Here is a 22,526-nt window from a genome sequence, read left to right as displayed (position 1 = left end):
TGTCATTGTTTGAAAAGCACAGACACACAGGAGACGGTAAAGCAGCGACAGAAAACTACGCATTCAGGAAAACTAGCAGCGCTGGCAAAATTCTACCTTTTGAGAATTACCGTTTCCTTTTCAGGTATTTCATCTTAAATCCATCACCCTCAGAGTGGAAAAGAAGCTCGCCTTCACTGAATGTAGCACGTGGGTGGCAGTGAAGGAATTTAGCTGGTGCGAGTTAGAGAGGGCCGGCTGATGCCACTGCACCCATCTCCTGGTTCAGCACTAGTTTTACTCTCAGTACGTCCCTACTGAACCGATGTGAAGAGAGCCTTCAGGATGCCTGCGGTGAGAGCAGTCTGCTCATCCACACAGCTTCTGAAACACACACCTGGCATGTTCCAGGATGCTCCAACCACTGCTCTTTCAAGTACCAGCTTCTGAGGTGTCCTACATAAATATCCTCCTCCAGGATGTTGTTCTACCCTGTATGAGCAGTAAATGCTGCCAGTTTAACACCTTGAATCACACTCCTGTATCTAAGGTGACAACTCTAAACACAAGACTCAGACCACTAAAGCATCTTTGAGACAAATTTGTCTCCTTTGGAAGCAACAGGCTAGGATTTCTGCACTGAGTCTTACTGCACACCACAGACATCCTTCCAGAGATTTGGAAATGTGCACCTTGCCTCCTGGAATAGCCCAAAGCACCAGCAGGTAGATGGCAGAGGCACAGCACATATCCTGTTTTATTGCCAGAAAAGAACAATTTGGCTTATATGCTAAATTTCACTAGACTGGTCACAGCAGATAAGTTAGGTGGGAGAAATACCCAGCTGCCTATCAGGAGAGCCACAGCTTCCTCCTCTAGCACAGACACCAGGTAGTCCTGCACTTATCTAGCTACTTTCTGAATGTTTGTGCTTCAGCACTTACCTCCCTCCACTCTACTCACACGATAAAGTAAGCCCCAGGAACTGACTCTAGATTGGGGAATAATTTAACAAAGTATAGCATCACGTAGGCTGGGCAAGATTTCCCCAGGCAACTGCAGCCCTGGTATGCTCGATGATCTTAAGGGTCTTCTCCAACCTTAATGATTCTATGATTCTGGGTGCATGTCACGGTGCCCAGAAGCTGGAATACTTCATGCCCCAATTCTGCTGGCTGCAACCAGCTGAATGGCAAGGGTATGTCTTGGGAAAGTGGCAGGTGAGGACAGAACAATGGGCAAGAGCTTCCCAATACCAGACCAGCAGTTCATGCTCCTTCATTTACAAATCCCAGATACTTCCCTATATAAAATACAGATCCTCTCTACTCTGCTCGTCTTCTGCTCCGGTGAAGCTGGTCTCCACATTTAAAAGCAAGCACTTTTCATACAACTTTCCATTTACTTAATAAGACTCGAATGTTAGGGGTTTGCATAATTACACCACTCAATGACCAACTGTACCCATTAAAAAAGGTGAAGTTAACGATGACACTGACATTAAAGTTTCCCTTACCCTAAAAGCAAGTCCACATGACCTATCAAAAGCTCTGTCTTCCTGCAGGCTCAGACACCCTCCCTGACAAATTCACCTACACTATTGTGTCTGAAGATTTTAAACTCATGTATCACTTAAGCTTCTTTTCATAAGAGGAAATACAAGGAAGGCTATGTCAGGCAAATCTCAGAGAAGCAAGGTAACCCTAGAGACATGTTAAAAATAGGCATTGGTTTCACTTACCAAAATAAATATCTGCCTGAATAATTAGCCAGAAGTGGTTGTTTGCGTTGATAGTCAATGCATAGCTGACTAGCTCTTTTACTGTAACAGCCACAGCTTCAAAGTCCACTGACTGAAGACTAAAGGAAAAAAGGAAGAAAAATAATTTCTAAATGATTGTTTTGTCTTTTTAAACAGTAGTCTGATTTCACATCTAGTTTAAGTCCAAAGCACCTTGCATTACATGTCACACAAAAATAATCCCAGGGAAGACTTAGTGTTAACTAAGACTTGCGTTGATTTGTTTCAATACAGTAAACCTGACAGAATAAACACACCCTTCACAGACTAGGACAAAAAGTCAGACCTTTATCTGTGGTTGACAGCATAAAAGGGTTCCATGCAAGAATATACGCTCTCACTTTCAAGAATTTTGAAGACAATGCCCGACACCACTACAAATTTATCACAGCATCTGCATAAACGGCCACAGACAGCAATCTCTGGAAACTCATGGAACTAGCTTGGAAAGGAAGGCTGGGAATGATTTGGCACATTGCATGGGTGGCTCTTCCCAAAGCTCACGTGGAATCTCTATTTTTGAGAACGTGTTTTTTCTCACCCTACTGCTAAATTCTGGTAACCTTGAAAACAGCTTTCTTCTGCTTAACCTTACAATATACACTGAGGTCTACGTCAGTGGCAATGAGCCTATTCAATCAGACCAATTAAAAACAGATTAATGACACTAAGCATTACACACTTGCTCTCTGTCTCACAAGAGTCACCTCTCTCGATGCATACATGGGATCTAAACTGGTGAGGTTCTAGCCCCAGAGAGCCTCTACATTTCGTTGGAGAAATACAGTTCAATCCAGCCAGAATAAACCAATACATACCATATGCCACTTAGCATTTTGGCAATTATTCAAACACACCTCAAAAAATATTATTTTATATTAAAATATTATATAGTGCACAGTTACATATAGCTCACAGTCAAGCACACAGCTAACACACTGCTCCATTTCTTGTACCCGCATCTCCATCAGGACCATCAAATTAGGAGCAAAAACCTCCGTGCAGTCAGACCAATCTGCCCGCAAACAGAACGGGGGCGGCGATGCCCTTACAAGGCAGAAATCACACAATAATGAATCCACAGTAACTGGAATCAAACCGTCCACGTAAACGCCTATTTTGAAAATTGTATTTTTAATTATCATCTTACTTGGGGATGGATGAGGGCCAGATGGAAATGTGCTCTGCTGCAATATCGTTCACAATATCTTCCTAAGAGAAGAAAGATGATGAGAGACATAACGAAGAGAAACATTTCAAGAAAACCAAGGAAGATGTTTATGACATGCACTAACCCGAACATTATGAAGCTTGACAAACAGGGACAATATCGTGGTTAAAACCAATGGTTCCTGTAAGGAGAAAAAAAATATTCCCATGAACTAACAAAACTCCACTTTCTTCCCTAAGCTTTAAAGCTATGTAAGAAGTTCTGACATCATCGTAATTTCCTATTGAAACAGGGCAATATTTTGTTAAGAATCCTGCAACACATGAATGTTGAGAGAAAGTTTCTGTAGGAAGTCTTTAATTACTTCAGGTTTTCCTGAGTAACTGCTTGGATATAAACTTTACTTAGGTTTTACACATCTTTAAGTTGTTTCTGTGGCTACTGCCTAGCCTGAAACTTAAACTAAGTATACTACAACTTTCCAGGCGTTTACGAACCCACAAGATATAAAACAATTTCCCATCCCCTTACTCCTGCTGCTTAGTTAGGATGCAAGTAGCACCTTCCTTCTCCCTCCAAAAGGAATTATTTGCTTTGTGATAGCGGGAACAAAATATACTACTAATGTTAACAAATTTCCACTGTCAGAATTCAGGCGGGTTTTTTGGTTTTGTTTTGTTTTTACAAGCTATTCCGTGCTGCTGTATGGCAGGTATTGCAAATTCAGTTCTTCAGCTACACAAAACACCTGTATAGCTATCAGATTTTCTGAATTTAACAGGAAAGGTCCAGAAATATACCAAAAGAAAGTTATAGTAGTCTTGAGAATGTGTTTGCAACTAGAACTCACCCGAAGCTTTTTGATGAAGGACAGCAATTCACTCCTAAATTAGGGATAAAAATATCCATGTAATTAATTGTCCACAGCAAAGAACACATGCAAACAGTACACTGGAAACTGAAGTCAGTAAAGCAAATTCTTCACCCCCCACAATACTCTCTCACTTCTATGTTTACAGATGTAGGGTATATGAAAACACTCATGCAGGTCATTCACTTTTAATACAGTCACTGGCAAGTTTTTTTACATTTAAAACAGGTTAAATACAAAGTATCTGTTATTCCATCAAGCTATAAAAGGCATGAAAATCACTTTGTAGTAAGTCAACCACTGACTTTAAAAGGGAAAGCAATTGAACTGTACCATAGTTCTCCAAGGTAGGACTGCAACAGTGACCTACAGGCTTACAGAAGAGGGTACACCATGATCATTTATAACGTACATTGATTTCCTTGTCATGCCACATCAGCAATTGTCACCGTAAGGCAATCCAGACAAGCAGAGCCTGGTTGAAAAAGGTTTCACAGGGTCACTGCCCTTTACTGTTTGAATCAGAGGGGTCAGAAAAGATTCAGTATCCTAGAATACACCTGTACTGCTTCCTTTTCCTTGCCGGAGTATACAACTGACACCTACACCAAGCACGTACCCTCTTCCACCCACCCTGCAGCAGTGTAAGCAAAAGCAGCTGGTCTTTAGGCACACATTAACCTGATTAGCTCAAGAAAGGCAAAGAAACCATCGGAAGTTTGCCATGGGCACCCTTTCCAAGTTCTTAACATGGAAAGCTTTTCAATATAATCGTACATTCCAGAATTTACCAGAATAGGCAACCTATAATCAGGCTTGGACTTAAGAGCAGGCTGAACACACTTACTGAGTGGACAAATCAGAGAGTCCTGAATCAATTAAATCAATTAACATGTAACCGACAGTGAAATTACTCCAGTAAACAATATTTTCTTCCTTTCCCCTCTCCCCAGGGGCTCAGCCGAACTAGAATTCAATTTCAAGATTGAGTAATGTCTAGCTTTAGATTCAGAAACCTAAGAAAGCTTTCTGAATCTAAGTTTCTGAAGCTAAGTGTAGACACCTAGGCTGTGAGCTAGGTGTTTAATACCGTTAGAGAAGCAGCTCACTGATACAGTCAGTGGAGTCTGCAGAGCAATTCCATTTGATGTAAAACAGACACCTCCAGTTGGTTAGCTAAACTGCCCTCTAGATGCCACTGGCTTTACTGGAAGATCTACACCGATTATAATGGGATGCACAGGCATATATGCTTTGGTGTCTGTATGCTGGCCTGAATCCCACACACTCCTTCCTCTCCTCTCTCTGAAAAGGGAAGTCAACGAATCACCACTAATACCCAACACCGCTGGTCAGCAGATTGTTCACTCAGTAAAGATCTTTGGCCGTTGCCACCACTGTGATAGCAGAATCCAGACAATTTTTGAAGGGAACACAGGGTCAAATATACAATTCAAACAATCTTTAAAAATAATTTAAAACACACCTGTACATAATGCCCAGTGTAGACTCCCTGTGTTTTATCAAACTCACTCTGCCATCATTGGCCCGTTTGTGCTGGTTGGATACACTGCAGATTTGCACAACGACTTCCCAAAGGTCTTTAGCTGTCCGTCTACTTTCTTTGGGACCTGGAAGTTCTTTGCATGTAGCAGCCAGCAACTGTCCCAGCTACACAATGCAAGAGAGAAAAATAGAGTAACTACAGCTGTTCTGAATATTGACTACAGCAGAGGAATTGTTGGCATTTAAAATGGCTAAGCAAGTGATTTTAAGTTATGAACTACAAAGCAATGTGACTAAATTTTGCAGCAGAGGACACTGAGGAAGTAGAAGACAGGAATTAAACATCAGAGAATTTTCCCCTTTATTAGTTTCCTTAGGCTATATTTCATTACTACCGGATCCAGAAAACAAGCTCAACTTAAATATGTTGCATAAAACCTTAAAACCGTAAGATACAGTTTTACAAAGACTGGCTCCCTAGAACTCCTTTAACTTTCATATAATAATTAATCTGAACTGAAACTGGCACCCTCTGATATACAGAAAAAGCTGAACCTTAAAATGGAAATTAGGAAATACCACAGGTAAGCAGAGCAGGCAAAAAACAAATGTCCTGTAATATGATCTGTGTTCAACTTCACTCCCTGACTTTGAAGTAGAAACATTGTTATAAGACCACTTTGAAAGTAAAGTTTCAAATAAGGCAGTGCTTGAATGTCTCCAGAAATTCAACACTGGTGCTGGGTTCAAATATAGAACCATTACAGTGCATTTGGAAAACAAGCGTCTTGGGAACAGAAAAACAACCAGACATGAAGCCCAAGATCTGTACGCTTCTCAAACCTCCTACGTGAATCTAGGCCGAGTTACAGCTGCGAGAGGAGTCCTTTATGGAAGTGCTACAGGGTTTCAGTCAACTCATGGACCACAAGCACACATGCATGATGCTTACAGAATCAACCTCAGCTGGCAGCCAACAAAGGCAAAGGCAAAGAAGCAGTTTGTTTCATCTGTTCTTGCAGCACGGCCTTCAAGCCTTCTATCAACTGCCAAACTCACTTATTGCTTAGCCCTGTCTTCTATACCAGACTTAATTCATTATAGAAACCCAACACTCGAGACAGAAGGGAACATGCTTTTAAAAAAACAAAAGGAAAGTACAACAGGAAAGAGTCAGTTGCAGCTTGACAAGGCTTTGAGACTGAGCACTCATTACCTTCACATAAGGATTAGTTTGAACCAGAGGTAATGGAACTTGCATGGTCAAATACTCATTCTCACGCCAGTTTAACAGGAAGGCAACACATTCTTCAGCTATAACTTGTCGAAGAGGAATATCTGAAAGAAAAGGGATTCTCTGCATAACTTTTATGTTTTTAATTTGAGATAACACAGCATCATATGAAAACAAGCAAAACACATTCCCTCTAATCACCCATATCCATATCTATCACAGACAACCACGATCCTTAGCCCTGAAAATCAGGAGCAACACCACCTTCCTCCAACCACAACAGTAATACGTTACTCCCTCAGTGTGAAACCATGCAGACTGCTTTAACATCTAGCAAAACTTCTCAGGGAAAAATGCAGACATGTGTATGCTGTTCAAGTCCTTTAAGTGGCACTGAGTAGAAGCTGTCAGTGTTTAGCAATATGTAGGCATCAGGATGTTGCTGTTCTCATTTCCAGCTTCTGAAAACCAACCAAGCTTCTACCAACTCACTAAAACCAGTGTCAAAATTCACTTTTGTTTTTCTAATTATATGCCAAAATGGTAGATCTACAATACACAGTTGCTGGGGTTCTTTTCCCCTTTCTCTCAGGCTTTGTGCTTTACTGAGTCCCAGGGAAGACAACAATGTACTTACCAGGTACTCTCATTTCCAAATATCCTCGGACTCTGCTTATAAGGTCAGAAGGAGGACGTTCTCCAGAAACACCAGCTCCAGCTTCATGAGTGTAAATGTCCAAAAGTAACATTTCATTCAGCATGACTTGACGGAGTTTTGGAGAAAACTCTGTCACGAGCTCCAAACAAGCAGCAAAAAGCTGTTTTGCATGGACAAAATCCTGCAATAAAGAGGTTCCTGCGGTTTATGGTTCCTAATGGATTCATAAGGGAAAGGACTAAGAGTTAAAGTGCTGTTCAGCTCTATCCTGGCTGAACCAGCCTTGGCATCCATTATCATTAGCACTGCTCAAGCATCTCACAGTTACTATTTACATTTTTGAGTCCCTTGGACTTGCTATTAAGCTTAACAGTTCCAACAGCTCCAGATTTTTCAAACAAAACAAGAAGTTTAAGCAAAAGCATACCAGAAGTAACTACTTGCATACTAGGTACCGTTCAGTTTCACCTTGTAGTTTTAGCAAACCACAGTATTTGTAGGGGGTTTTTTAATAGTTTTATTATAGTTTATAGTCTTATTATTTATTTTATAGTAGTTTTTATTATTTGTCAATTACAAGGCAAATCAAACAGCATTCCAATAAATTCCTTATGTAAAAGTTCACCAGAGGAACAGCACTTCAGATCAGTAAGTCAAATCACTGCTGGCTTTAAACGCAACATGATTTAGTACACCATAATCAAAACTTTGTTTGAATGAAATTATCTCCAGGCCCAACTCACTGGGAAGCCACTATCCTTGCTCTACTGACAGAACTTTGTGAGGCAGAAATATTGAACTGTTGTATGACACACAGAGCTTGTTACTACATCTCCCTCACCTAATTTTTCAATTATTTTTCTCAAAAAGTGCTTTCCATATTTTCAGTGTTGCTAAAATTCAGTTGTCCAAACTAACTCACGAGTAACTTCAGATGGCTTGCTCACCTTAATTGCACAGCAGTGTAATCCCTTCGCCATAAGGATGTAGACCAAATCCCTAGTCAGATTGTCTTTGATTCCTAAAATAACATTGCCGTAAACATTTGGTACTTCCCACTGGGAGAGAAATACATAGGACATTTGCACAGAAACAGATTTTAGAATTCACATCACTGCTTAAAACATTAAAAACAAGACTCAAACACTGAAAGTGATTGACATCTAATTACCAACTCTTAATTTTTTACATCTAATCAGAAGTAATGTATTGCTCGTATAGAAGTACAATAAAAACTGCTATCTACCCTACTGTGTTGTTACTCTGAATACAGAATAATTGGTAGGGGGGAAACACCAAACAACAAAATAAAATAAATCCTTACTTAGTGGAAAAAACCCCATCTCTTCTCTCCTGCTCCCAGCTTTTAGTGGTAAGAATTTAAAATAACATTGCTAACTAGTCAGAGCACTGAAGGCAAAAGCTACAGAAATTTGTTTTCTCACAAGGAAAGCTTGTGATACAGCCAGCAATTCCCTAAAACAAAGGTTATACATTTTGTTGTAATACTTTTCATAGAGAATGTGACTTTAGATATGTATCATCATTCTTTTTAAACCACCACTATGCGGGGGGGGGGCAAGTGGCAGAATCTATGGAGGATCTATGACAGAATATTTACTGTTAATCGCAGTATGATACCTAACCAGTCCTTGAGTTACACTCTCATGATCACATGGAAATAAATTACCTTATTTGAAACTGTCCAGAATTGTCGTTCTGAAGTCATACCATGCAATTCAATTAAGATCTGGCGAATCCTCCAAGGATCTACTGACAATATGAGCTGATGTTCAAGCTGGCCAATATTGACACTTGCTGAAGCTAGAAGAAAAGCAATCAGGCCTCCAGCACATTTCTTGCTAATGTAGATGCTTACATTTCTTTAGTGTGTAACATTTTAAACATAATGCAGTAAGAACAGTGGAATCACACTGATTTTGTAGGCCCTGTACATCCTTTCGTGCCCTTCCACAACACCGTGTGCTAGCTTCCCTGCTCCCCTTGCCTAATGGGCTGCTTGCAGTGCCCCCTTTTCTCATACTAGCAGCTTTGAGTATTCCCTTACCTTTGCCCCTATTGCTTCACTGTAGCAAAGATCTGCACAAAAAAACACAAACCACAAAAGTGTTTCTATACTGCCTTAGTGAAAAAATGCATTTTCACGACTGGCTTAAGTCAATGCAAGGCTGTCTTAGAGCTGGAAAGGCAAGTTCTTTCCAGCTCCAGTCACCATGTGGCACCTCTTATATTAGCTTTGACCTGTGCAGCTGCACAGTCAGCCAGCTATATCTAGGAAATGAACTGGCCAAACAGATCTGGGTTCCACTTTGGTAGGTTTAAAACCTCAGCCAGGTGGTAGTGCTGGTCTAGCTCACCACACAGTCACACAAGCATTAGTGATGGTCTAAGTCCAGAGGCAGGGTATGCTTTCTGGGAACAGCTGCCACCCACAGCCAGATTTGGTTCAAACAAACTGCCACACATCTCTTCCGCTTGGTCAGCTAGGACACATTCATTGGAGCATATCTATTATACTCAGCTGAAATACAAGCAAAATACAAGCAAATAACAGCCACCTTCAAACAAGTAGGATGCTCACCAACTAAAAATGGGAAGTATTCTCTCCAAAAACATTCTCTCTGAACTTCTTCTGAGAACAGACCTGCACATAGTAACCTCAAGCATGGAAACAGATAACTGCCTGCATATAAGTTAATGGAAGTACTGTGAAAATTACCTGGGATATCATAAAAAGAAGTCACAGGTTTTGTGCACAGGTTGATTCGAGGAGATCTCTTCCGCATTTGATCAACGAGCAGCTTCCGTTCATCATCTTTCAGCAGTTTTATGAAGAGGTCATGAGATGAAATCATGAAGACAAGCTGAAGATCTTCCAAACCCAAACACAAGTTTCTAAACAAATAAAAAAGTTAATACATGAGCAGGGAGAAGCTGCTCAGTTTTGCAGTTATAAGTTCTCAAAAGGTCTATTGTGCTGTATTACATGGCTTACAAAGCATGAATTCATGTTATCTTAATGCGGGTACATACTTGAGAAATGCTGCCATTTTTCTCTTCAATGCTTCGGAAGCATTTTCCAAGTCTATTGATCTTGAACAAACCTGGGAAAGAAAGCACTAAATAATTAAGTGGCCCCTTGGAACTCTCAAAATATTTAGTTACAGACAGTGTTACTGCCCAGTTTTCTGACTTACAATTAGTATCAGGCAGCAACCCTCTCTCAAGGGAAGCAACAAAGTTATCTGACAACACTGTAGCCATCACAGATGGATCAGAATTTCTTTCAACCTGTACACAAAACAAGCTGTTTCAGACAACTTATCTTCCCTCAGACACAATTTACATTCCTTTTTCCTGTTCCTCTGATATTTAGGTATGCTGATGCTGAGTTCCAGAGTATCAGTCAGCCTCACAAGATCATTAAGTACATAACAAAGCCCTTTTTTATATGAGTTTAAAAATGAACCATGTTTCTAAGTGCAAAAACATAATACTCACTAGGACTAACAGTTTAAAAAAAAAAAAACAACACCAAAAAACATAGTTGAAAGATAACTAGATGGTTGAATTTTTTAAATTATTATTTTTTAGAAATATGCTTAAGACCTAATATAAGCAGTTGATGGAACTTTTACTTGCACTGAAGTACAGAGTACTGGCAGTCAATTTTTGCCACATGCTTGAAGAGACAAGCAAAAGACAAGGCTCAAATTAAGCAAAGAAGGTATGAAAATAACAGCAAAGCAACAAAAGGAGTAAGTTTACTTTCAGTAGTAATAGTTTGCTAAAAAGCTTCTCTGAGGGGACCAGCTTAAGTCTCTCACATGTGGTAACACAGGATCATTTCATGACATGCTAACTTTTACAACAAAGCTGGTAAGGGTAAGTGGTCCTGTTCAGCATATACTTTTTTCTAGTATCTCTCTCTGTCTTGGAGAATTTGTTTCTTTGTTCCTTGAAAACAAACATTCAACAATATCTCTACACAATTTAAGGATGTCAGGAATCGCAGCAATTTCAAATCCAAGCTGAATCACTTGGTTAACATTGGCTCCTCCCCAACAGGTGGAAACAGAGCTATAAACACAGATGCAAGACTTATCACATACAGTATAATTGTACTAAATGCAAAGAAGTTGAATAAAGTTTGAGAAGTTACCTTACAAAGTACTTTTCTCTGCTTCAGAAATTTGACCATTACTTGCAACAATAATACAGTTATATGCAGAAAGAGATATCTCACTAAATACCGTTTCCCCCTCTAATTTCAGGTAAATTCTTACCTCAAGAAGAAAGTCTATTTTCTCTTTGCTGGGTTTCAGGAACAGTTGACAAAACTGAATATCAATTGTTCGACCCTGCAATACATCGCAGACTGTGTTGCACACGCAGACTTTGAAACAAACTTCATCTAGAGCATCATTCCTGCATGAACACAAAACCGAAGGTCACAGAACCTCTCTGACAAACACAGAGTAGGTATCAAAGCAAAGCTCCAGGTGCCAGATCCCAAGACAAGTTTGGAGCACATGCCTCTGTCCAAGACTGCACTCTGAAAAACTTTACTCAGTATCTACTTAAGTTTACCCCCAACCTCACCTTTGTTTTTTTTTTTTTTAAAAACAGAGCCCAGACCTCTCTTTCACATGCAGACTTCATTACTGCTTCAGCCTGAGCACCACTGGAACTCCAATTAGAGTTATGTCAGCATGACCAACATGAAGGTGCATTGCTTCTTGGCAAGCATGCCCTGAGCCCGGCTGACATCCCAAAAGACTTCAGGAATGCCTCTCAGAATACACAATCATTGGACAAAAATCATAACAAACATCCAGAACCTATGGCTACCTTCTCTTAACCCTTCCCTGTGTGCCTCAATAGATTGCAAAGTCATATTCCTCCACCCTTCTCTGGCTACTGCTCATCACTGAAGGCACTCTTTATCAGTCATATGTGAGATGACAACACCCCTAACACAGTGTTACGGTACAGCCTCTTAAGATCGTCTTAGAAGAGACTATTTAACTCCTCTCTGGCTGAAGTGAAAGCTGAATTCAGTAACAACTAAGCTCTTACACAAGAGACTGTCACCATCCATACTTTTTCTTCACACGTGTTTGTGAAACTGAGCCTCTCTCACTTCTTCAACTGAAATACTTGTAGGCACCTTCCCTTCAGAGAAGGATTATCATCATGATTGTATGGAGACACTTTCCATATAGCCCTGATTCAAGTGCCTAAGCCCCACAGAAGGTTGAATTTTGGATGTGGCCATGTGCTCAGCATTTCTCACAGTTGGAAGCCATCCACAAGCTGCCCTTGTAATGTGCCTAATTCTCTCTGCTTATTATAAAAAAAAAATTTGTAAATGTACCATACTAAACCTTCAGCCCTGGGCTAGTTCAGCAGTGCACATGGCTCCTAATCACAGATCACTACACTGCTAATGTTCCCAATGAAGTATACGTCTCCTACAATATTACTGCTTAGTATCATTAGCCTGACCAGATTTGAGTTCAAGTTTTGGAAGACCTCTAAAGAGGCATTAACTTAGTTATAGATTTTAATATATAGATAAATAGATATGACACACATATACACTCAGACTTTTACTACTTTACTGATTTTTTATTTATGCGTTAGTACTCAAAATTTTTCCCACATATGGCCACAGTGAGATAGATTGCAACATAGCTCCTTAGTTGGAGGATGTAGTTTATACTATTGCTAACAGCAATGAAGGCTGAAGTTTCCTGTTGTTAGAAGATTTTATTTGCTTTCCATGAAAAACATAACACTCATGAAAATTGCTTTCCATCATCACCAAACAGATCATTATTTAACATCTCACCCTTGTTGAGCTTTTTGGAAGAGTTCTCTCAGCACTGATTGCCTGAACTGAACAGGTAAACTGAGGGTTAGATTATCTTCAAGGAATATCTTCACCAAGTCCTATAACACACATACAGTTGGAATAGTCAATGGATAATGCAAAGGATACACATAAAGTAGTTTTTTTATCTGGTAAAAATTATCAAACTAACAGAAGGAGCTTGCACCCATATGTAATAATAAAATTCATTAAACAACCAGAAAAGGTCCAAACAACAACAAAGTTCTCTAGCATCTAGCATCAGAGTCAAAGAAAAAAACCCCAAACCACCAAAAAACAAAACTTGCACATCTCAGTAGCAACACTCTGAAACCCAAAGAATTAGATCCTACCTGAAAATCCCATACATCAGCTAGTAGAAATTATTTACAATGTATGGAATCCAAGATATTTTAATCTAATATGTATCTGATTATGTTATATTCCTATACATGCGTTCTAAAACAGTATGTTAATGGTTAACTGGAGCACTTAGATTTATTAAAATCTCTATCAGTTCAGGTGGAGTCATCCACATAGAATGATTAAAAAAACCTCAAATATATGTGGGTTTATTTAATCACCCTACCTGATAGTTGCCAGATTTCATGCAGCTATGGATTTGACTATAAGGAGTTGCCTGTTGAGATGCATCATCAGAAGATGAGGTAAGAACTCCACAAGCTTGACAGTACCCAGCTAACCGTTCTTCATCGATGGTAAAATGAAGTGATGATGAACCATTCTGAAAAGAAAGAGTTAATCAAATCTTAGTTGCCAAAATATTATGAAACATAAGCTTAATTCAGAAACACAAAGAGACTCACAATTTCCCCAAGTAACAGCAAAGCAAAGGGATGTGCGTGTACACTTTTTTTAACAGCATACCTTTATATGCGCTTTTTATACCTTAGACCATGTTTTGTCTATTTAAATAAAATAAAGCTTTGCAGGTTTGGGAATATAAATACGAAGCAAAATAAAAAGGGAAGCATGCCTTAGCTGTAAATTAAAATGTATTTTTTTTAAAGGTCAGAACATAAGACAACCTCATTTCCAAGGGAAAGATAGATTAAAAAACCCAAAGAATAGGAAGTGCTGTATCTCTACCTTCCTCAAAAACACATCGCCACAATCAAAATACCACAATGGACACAGAATGTACTGTTCAGTTGAGTTATATTAGCACTAGAGATGTTATTTTTTCATTTCTTGCTATTTGTGTAAGAGAATATTCATTACAAAATGTAGAACAAAGCTGCAATATACTCCAGCCAATTAATATAAATTTGAACAACGCACAATGTGAAAAAAACAAAAATTGCTGTCAAAATCCCATGAAATGTAATGGTATGCATGGTTTTTAAAGAGCACTTATTAAATTGCTGAAGAAGGAAGCAGTAATTTATACAAATTTTTCTAGAAGAGTTGAACATACATGCTAATAAAACACTCATTACCTTTGCAATCAACTCCTTTGTTTTGAAAAACTTCTCTTTAGCATTTTCATGAACAGCTGCATTTGTAGATCCTTGTTGAAAATATATTGCACCCAAATCATAGCAAACCTGCAAAGAGCATTGATATAAAATACATTATCTTGGAAATTTATATAACATTTTAAGTCACAGAATCACAGAATGGCGGGGGCTGGAAGGGACCTCTGGAGATCATCTTGCCCAACCCCCCTGCTTGAGCAGGCACACCTAGAGCAGGGGGCACAGGATCGCCTCCAGGCGGGTTTTGAATGTCTCCAGGGAAGGAGACTCCACAGCCTCTCTGGGCAGCCTGTTCCACTGCTCTGGCACCCTTAAGTCAAGATTAAGTATTTCAGCCTAAACCTCACATGTACTTTAAACTATTCCTACTTTTATCTAACATACCAACATACACTGCATACCTTTCCCACATACTTCAATCGTTTCCTCTTTAACTGCGATCTCCGTATGAGAAATTCTGCACAAGCGTTACAAAACTACGGAATGATTTCCACATAATTGTTAAGAACAATGCAATAAGCTGTCCTTGCCATATAATTGTTTACTCCATTATAAGGGGAGGGGGAGGAGAGTGAGGGTTTGGGGGGAAGCAACAATATTTTACAGTGTTGAAAAAAGTTTTAATTATGTAAACACGAAGTCCATATTATCTCATTGCACTAAAAAAGAACACAGGAAATACTAACAGAAAAACACTGCAATTAATCTCAAGAATATTACTTAACACTTTGTCTAAAGAAATAGCTATAAATGGAAAGCTTTAGTATCTAACATAAGGTACCTGGCACTGTATCTCCTCTGCACTGATTTTCAGTCCAGCTGTGGAACTCTCTGTTTCTCCATTCACCATACCAGGCTCCATGGCTAATAAATCCAGAGTTCTTATAGTGTGGACATAAAGATCTTTGTTTAATTTAAGTGCTCCTTCTAGGACCAGGATGGAATCAGCAGCCTGCTCCTTCAACTGCAATAGTTCAAATGCGTTGACAAAATTAACCTCTTGGTTTTGAGTTTAGCTCCGGATTTAAATTAACACTAGAAATGTAACAGTACAGCAAAAGGATAGTAAAAACATCCCTGTTCTTACATCTGTCGTATTGATATGTAGGATCTGCTCCTGTATTTCTTGTACAATAAAAATTTGTGACTTCTACTTCAGTTTCAGGTACTCTGAGAAACAAGATCAAACCCTTACTTCCACTTGAAACAAAACATTTTCCTCTGTTACACCTACACCTTTTTGTCCATTTTCAGAGCTTTAAGTTATGCAATGGTCAGACAGTAAAATCTAAGTTATTTCACAGCTGAAACAAAACCAGCTTCTCTGTGAACAGCAAGATTTTTTTCAAAAATCTTGATGAATTGGTAAAACAGTTAAACATCCTTCATGCTCACCTATTTGAAAAAATGTGAAAAAGTAAAAACCTGTAGAAATTGTATAACACAAATTCTTTCACTGATTGCAAGTAGTACTACAGTAGGAAAATGAGGCAGGCTACTTAGGGAAGTAGAGGGCTTGTTCTTTCTTGTCTCTCAAAGGGAAACACATCAGGCACAATTAGCATTCTGCTGAAAGCTACATACAGAAAACACTCAGCTACTAAAATGTTGGAGTTCTTGTTTGTTTGTTTGTTTAAAGGATTTAAGCGTAGAATTTTGCTGCCATACGATTTTGCAGCTCAAGCACAGTATTGTCTTAATTACTAATCACACACTGATTTTGTAAAGGCTTGCTCAATTCATATGGCTTCAAGGATGGGCTGATGAAAGAATACTTCAATCACACAGAACAAAGTCCATACTACATGCCGTGGAGAAACAACACTGTTCCAAGCATGCACAGTGGAACTGTAGCCAATACTAAAAGTGGCAAATGCAATATAAATGTACTGAATCAAACAAAACTGTGATGCAATTGTTTATTTCTTGTCCATTCATATTTACATGTAAATTCAAGCAAAAATAAGAGGGGAAAAATTCTCACCACTTTCAAAATATTGTCAGTTAGTTCCTTTTCTTGCTGCATCTGGCTCATCCTGAAAAATATACAGAAGAGGTAAAGATCTCAATCATAAAGGAAACCTGCATGTTGTTTTACTTCATGTTCTAGACTGCTACAATGAAGTCATAGTAAGTTTTGCTTAACTACATTTTAAACATCATCATGCAGGACCACTGACTGTCCTTAGCCATTTATCTGAAATACAGAATTATATCATGAAAAGATAAGTTTTGAATGAGAACATGGTTCAATAGAATGGAAGTTAAAGTTTCCATTGCTTTTTTCTTTAAAAATCGGATTGTTAATATTAGCAAAACTATCATGAAGAAATTGGCTTCCACAGCCTCAAGACTCTTGAAGTTTCACTATTTAATTCTTCTCAAGCATGTCTCAGGGTCAGAAGTTCACGTGTTTATGTAAAAGTTACAAGTATTTTTAAATTATTTCCCCATACAGAGTTTTTTGATTCAGGATCAGACTCTGATATTTAAGACAATATAAGATTTGCAGTAAAATGAGTAGTAGCAGTGGTATTTTTTAATCAACATACTTAACAGACTCTCTCAAACAAGTATGGCCTAATGTTGGAGTATAAAATTCACACAAAACACATGAAAAGTACCACTGAGATACTCCCAACTTTATCAGAGAAATTTATAACATGGAGGTCAATTCCAGTGACAGGTTGTAACCAAAGCCACACAACTTCAAGACCGCAAAATGAATAGTGAATTTAAATTACAATTTATTGCCTAATGAAGCAAATGAAAATACTTCATTATTTCGCAGTTTATCATACATAATGTGGCAAATTGCTGTAATAAACCAAGTGTACTAAGCAAGATGCTGTAAGTTAAAACAGGATGCAAGAGATGTACTGTGTTTAAACAAGGGAATAAACATTCTGCCTAGGCAAATTGCCATCTCCCTTTCTCCCATGATTTTTCATGCCTCTACAAAGTCACAGAGATTATAGCATATTAAAAGTGGAACAGCAGACAAGTACATATATGCATCAAGTATGTCTGACAGGCAAATAAGAATATACTTGAAATAAATGCAAGTTTTCTATGCTACAACTAGCCATTTTAAGGTGCTATGTTATTAACATTATTTAATCCAATTAGAAATGAAATTTCTGATTACAAAATACACACAAAGTCCAAATGAATTATACCTGTAACTTACACATTTAACTGAGGTGGACCAGGTTTCACTTGCTTTACAGGAAAACTACTTTGAACGATGGTCCTTATGGCCCTACATATGGGAGAAAATTAAGCAAAGAATAGTATTAGCCTCAGAAGTGTAATAAGCAAATGACACGTCTCTTGAAAATATCAGTTTATCATTTCAGATACATTAAACCATTAGAATACATCCTCTACTTAAGCACACATCTAAGAAATGCTCATGTCCACAAAAACCTAAAAGACGGCAAGATTTTTATCTTTATAAGGTAACAATTCAAATCACTACCTTGGTTACTTTATTAGGAAACAAAACCAGGTGTAGAATAGCTTTTCAGCTCCTCACTGTAACCTACCTACAGATCACAAAGTTGTTATTACTTTGAGATTCTTTCTCCTTCTACGTAAGAGTATATAGATAGAAGAAAACAATGTTTTGTTCTATCATGGTTTTAAGACTACTGCCTTAAAGTAGTTTACCATCTGTTGTAGAGTAGTATTGCCATTGCGGTGGTTGGGGGTAAGCTGGACAGGTCTACATCTACATGTTTAGTTCCTGGGGGAACTTTGCTGATACATAGAAGTTCATTCAGTAGCATGTTCAATACAGGAACAGATAAGCTATTGAAAAAAAAAAAAAAGAATCAGACACTTCATACAGTAATACTACTCCTGTAATGTTTAAGTAATATACACTACTAGTCAGTACTGTATTATCACTTAGCAGCCCATGGAAGTAAGGGTAGTATTTTATTTAGCATAATGAAATGCTCTGTATCAGATGCCATTCCAGATCAGGTATGTAGAGCAGTGACTAGTATTAGCAGTTTAAGTTAAGCCAAAGTGAAAGTTGCCCTGACAGCTAAACTACTGCTGTGCACCATTGCATTACTCTGCACAGACACATCCCCAGAATAATCCAGTCACTTATAACAGCAGGTTCCAACTAACACGAAATTGTTTTCGAAGTATTCCCAGATCATACTTCCAGAAGGTAAACAACCACATTTCCATTGCAAATGAAATTTCAAAGGGAACATTTCTTTGTGCTATTATGGCTTATATCCTTTTCTGCAGCATCCACTAGCAAACAGTGAAGTTAAGACTAGGAACTGGAATAGAACACTGTGGAGCATTGTAAGCTGTATTATGTAAAATATACATTAGCTGGGACAGAACCTTCCTTGATAAAGTGAGAAGGCACGCAGTCTGAACTGCTTCACTCCAAGCTTTTGAGGTATAATTTAACACAACTCAAACACTATTACTAATTTAGACGTTATTTGAAATCAGAAGTGATCAGCTACCGCCAAAGTGCCTTTAATCTTGTGAAAAATTCGCATTCTTTGCAACCAGCATTTAAAACAACCAGTGAAACTACACTTTTAGCAACTAAAGCCAGAATTCCTGTTTAACAAATTTTAGGTCTTGTGTAGTATCGGACTCCAGGTCCAGCTATCATTTTAAACTAACAAACACTTGGTTTACTATGTGACATCCAAGAATCTTGTTTTCATTGGTAAGAGTAGAACATCATTCAACTGTTCATAACAGCAGAAGTTTTAGAGCAAAGCTGGGCTCAAGCTGTTATTTTATTCCTTTTTAACTACCATGACTGAATCTTTGGGTATAATAACTTAAAAAACAAAAGCATGTTTCTTAATTAAGAACAATCTTAGGCTTCACTAGCTAACAGAACAAGAACTCTAACTACTATATAGAAATGCTAAATTAGTGAAATTATTTCAGATTGGTTCTCAAAAAAAACACCACAGATGGACAAAATAATCCTATCAAAACCCAGAATCAGCCCAATATCATCATACAGTAGGGATGATTTTTAAATCAAGATTATACCTGAATTCTTAGAAGTAAATGTACTAATGACAGAAAATATTCCATGAATAAATGTCAGGATAAATGCCTCCTGCAAGAAGGGAAGCAGCCATTAAAAAAAAAAGAAAAAGCCCTCTTGCGCACATTCACATACATCTGGTTTCAAAGATGAAGTATATTTAAAAAACCCTGTTGCACACCAGATAATACTGGATGGACAAAAGTTTCACAGCTAACCACAATACAGGTTTCTATGCAGTTGTGCAGTTTCTTGCAAAGGTACTTTGGCAAGTGGTAATCCTGCCTCACATCACTTCACTAAGGCAGATAACTATGACATAGCTTAACAGATGACAAAAATATTATTTGGGGAGGGAAAAAAAAGATCACTTCATAGGTACAAAAAAACATCCAAGAACATCTCATTCCAAGTGCTTTACTGCTCATATAGCACATTATAAAAACAAACAAAACGCCAAAAATTTTATAATACAGATTAAAAATACAAGTAAAAGTATATAGGAAGAAACAAGTCCTACCAGTAATTTGAAGGAATGTTTTTTTCAAAATACTTCTGAAATTAAAAAAATTCTATATGACATTGTAAAGACCATATGACTTTCAGGTCAAATCAAGAGAAATAAGACAATGATATTTTTTTTTAAAGAAACTTAAACACACTCAAAATCAATGTAGCTTTTATCTAATGAAGTTTTCAACTGTTCTGCCTCATCAGACATTCAGCAGCTGAAATTATTTGGATTAAAAAATGTAAAAGAAAAATGCAAAGGTGGATTTTGTCTGTTTCAAGCACAGTCAGTTCAGTGATCTAGTTTGCAGATAAACAGAGTGCTTTACAATAACAAAACTAGAGCAAGACCTCCAACTTCAAGTATGTCAGAATGGGGAAACTTAAGCTAGTAATCCAAAATTAATCTTTATGCAGTTTAAATGTGCACATCGTAATGCCTTAGACCCACTATTCTTCCTCTCTAAATAATAAACAGTATTGATTTGCTGACAGACATTGCCTTCATCAAAACCCTTTTCTAACTCACAAATGAAATCAAACTTGATTTCAGTTGTCACACCCAAGACTCTTCTTAATGTAAGGAAGATACTGTCAGAAAAGGAAGCAAGACAGATTTCCATTTTTTTGGATTAAAGAGATCAAGCCGCTTCAGTTTAGTGATTTCAGCATGAAGATGTACAAACTATACCTTTTCTCTAGCACATCCAAATCCCACTTCAGGTGAGCAGCAACTTTAAGAGCAAGAAGCTTCAAAATGCGGTTTCTTTTGTTATCAGGTGGTGGCTGGACTTGGTTCTGTTCGTTCACAGATGGTTTTGAAGCTTGTTCCAAGAACTGGACAATCAGCTGTACAGGTGGTGGATCTGCAAAAAACATAGTCACTCTTCACATTTTTTGCAAGCCCAAAAATAAATTTCTTATTGCAGCTATGAATAGGGATCTTTCTTCCTCATTTATACAGCTGACATTGTCACAGCTCCTAATCCCAAAGGATTATGCTTATGATGACTCAAATCAGACTATTAACACATCTTTGTTTAACCTTCAAGCTTACTTGACCATGGTAACCACACTCTTACACTTTTATTTATTTTCACTATTTTGTATTAACTACTTTTGAGTACTTGCATCTATAGAAAATGAATGTTGTCTATTGAAATCACAAGTCAGCTGTTGCAAAAATATATACCTACTTGTAATTCTCCTCTGTATTTTAGAATATATCCTCAAGCAACTGCTGGTACTTCTGAATACATTTAGAAGATCCTTTCAGGCTGATTTTAAAAAAACAGACAAGAAACCCTCCAAACCTCTCCCTTACAGTGAGATAGTCTCTCTGGTGCCGTTTAGCTGTTTTGAAAAACTGAAGCAAAATCATAACTATTACACTCTCACTGAACTTTGTGAAACATAAAACTAGTAATAATAATTATTTTTAGTTGTGAAATAGCAACGTAAGATCTAAGCATAAAGATATAGCCTGATTATGCTTAAATTTACTTTTTGTACGGGCAATACTGTCTCAGGTTTTCCCATTTCATCCACCTGCTTGTAGAATTGAGGTACTGAAAAAGACGATTCCCACTTACGATGCTCAAAAGATCAGCTGCTTTTAAATATGGTCACTTTCTTATAATACATCAGACTAGGTTTCTGTTCATTCCAGGTCTAAGCAGGCAGAGCAGTTTCAGGACTGAACCTGTAGGAGGACTCTAGTTCCTGACGCTAGCGAGACTTAATGGGAGAAAACCAGCTGCAAATCATAATGATTTTTACAAACAGCACTTTACATTGTAAAAATTAACAACTTGTAACATTTCTACCAACAGAATTCACACATGCGAAAGGAATAACGATCTACCACACAGGAAAGACGGAGAAAGGAAGTTATTAAATAGGAAAGTTAACGTAAAACGAGAAAAACACCTCCTTGCTTGCGCCAACTGCCGCCGCCCGGCCGTGGCCGTGCACCCCCGTGCCTGACCCCTCCCCGCCGGGGCCCACAGGGCCCAAGATCCCCCCCGCAGACCCCGCCGCCCCTCACGGCTCTGCCGGGCCGCGCCCACAGCCGAGGGGAGGCGGCCGCCAGCCGGGCCGCGCCACACGCACCGGGAGAGGGTTTCTGCAGGTGCTGCTCCAGCAGCGCCTCCTCCAGCAGGAACTCGAACCAGGAGGTCTGCGGCGGCGTGCAAGGCCGGCTAGAGGTGGCGGCTTCCCGGTCAGCCGCTTCGGCGCTCATCGCTGCTGCCCGCCCCGGCGGCTGCTCCACAAGCACCAGCAGCCGCCCGCGTCGCGCCCTCCCCGGGAGGAGGCGGCCGCTGCGGCGGCGACAAGATGGCCGCCGGCCACCG

The 22,526-nt window shown here is 38.7% G+C and overlaps 1 protein-coding gene across 2 annotated transcripts in view; it reads right to left on the bottom strand.

Annotated features, from left to right (window-relative positions):
* Positions 1 to 22,526, bottom strand: part of INTS8 (integrator complex subunit 8) — a 25,941-nt gene extending 3,415 nt beyond the window's left edge. For both annotated transcript variants that reach the window (XR_012659268.1, XM_075085431.1), the window contains exons 1-21: positions 22,285 to 22,526; positions 20,864 to 21,038; positions 18,288 to 18,428; positions 17,806 to 17,877; positions 16,600 to 16,651; positions 15,397 to 15,579; positions 14,577 to 14,684; positions 13,706 to 13,861; positions 13,096 to 13,196; positions 11,528 to 11,669; positions 10,275 to 10,345; positions 9,961 to 10,136; positions 8,911 to 9,044; positions 8,168 to 8,278; positions 7,200 to 7,401; positions 6,545 to 6,666; positions 5,309 to 5,493; positions 3,802 to 3,835; positions 3,076 to 3,132; positions 2,931 to 2,992; positions 1,721 to 1,839 (exon numbers count right to left, since the gene is read on the bottom strand). Coding sequence is in view for 1 of the 2 variants with exons in the window: in XM_075085431.1 (XP_074941532.1) it covers positions 1,721 to 1,839; positions 2,931 to 2,992; positions 3,076 to 3,132; positions 3,802 to 3,835; positions 5,309 to 5,493; positions 6,545 to 6,666; positions 7,200 to 7,401; positions 8,168 to 8,278; positions 8,911 to 9,044; positions 9,961 to 10,136; positions 10,275 to 10,345; positions 11,528 to 11,669; positions 13,096 to 13,196; positions 13,706 to 13,861; positions 14,577 to 14,684; positions 15,397 to 15,579; positions 16,600 to 16,651; positions 17,806 to 17,877; positions 18,288 to 18,428; positions 20,864 to 21,038; positions 22,285 to 22,414 (2,533 nt within the window). In the remaining variant the exon portion in view is untranslated. The remainder of the gene's footprint in view (positions 1 to 1,720; positions 1,840 to 2,930; positions 2,993 to 3,075; positions 3,133 to 3,801; positions 3,836 to 5,308; positions 5,494 to 6,544; positions 6,667 to 7,199; positions 7,402 to 8,167; positions 8,279 to 8,910; positions 9,045 to 9,960; positions 10,137 to 10,274; positions 10,346 to 11,527; positions 11,670 to 13,095; positions 13,197 to 13,705; positions 13,862 to 14,576; positions 14,685 to 15,396; positions 15,580 to 16,599; positions 16,652 to 17,805; positions 17,878 to 18,287; positions 18,429 to 20,863; positions 21,039 to 22,284) is intronic.

The sequence above is a fragment of the Phalacrocorax aristotelis genome, chromosome 2 (genome assembly GCF_949628215.1).
Source record: "Phalacrocorax aristotelis chromosome 2, bGulAri2.1, whole genome shotgun sequence".
Classification (NCBI taxonomy): domain Eukaryota; kingdom Metazoa; phylum Chordata; class Aves; order Suliformes; family Phalacrocoracidae; genus Phalacrocorax; species Phalacrocorax aristotelis.
The sequence above is the reverse complement of the archived record's forward strand: the minus strand, read 5'-3'. Positions and strand labels throughout refer to the sequence as shown.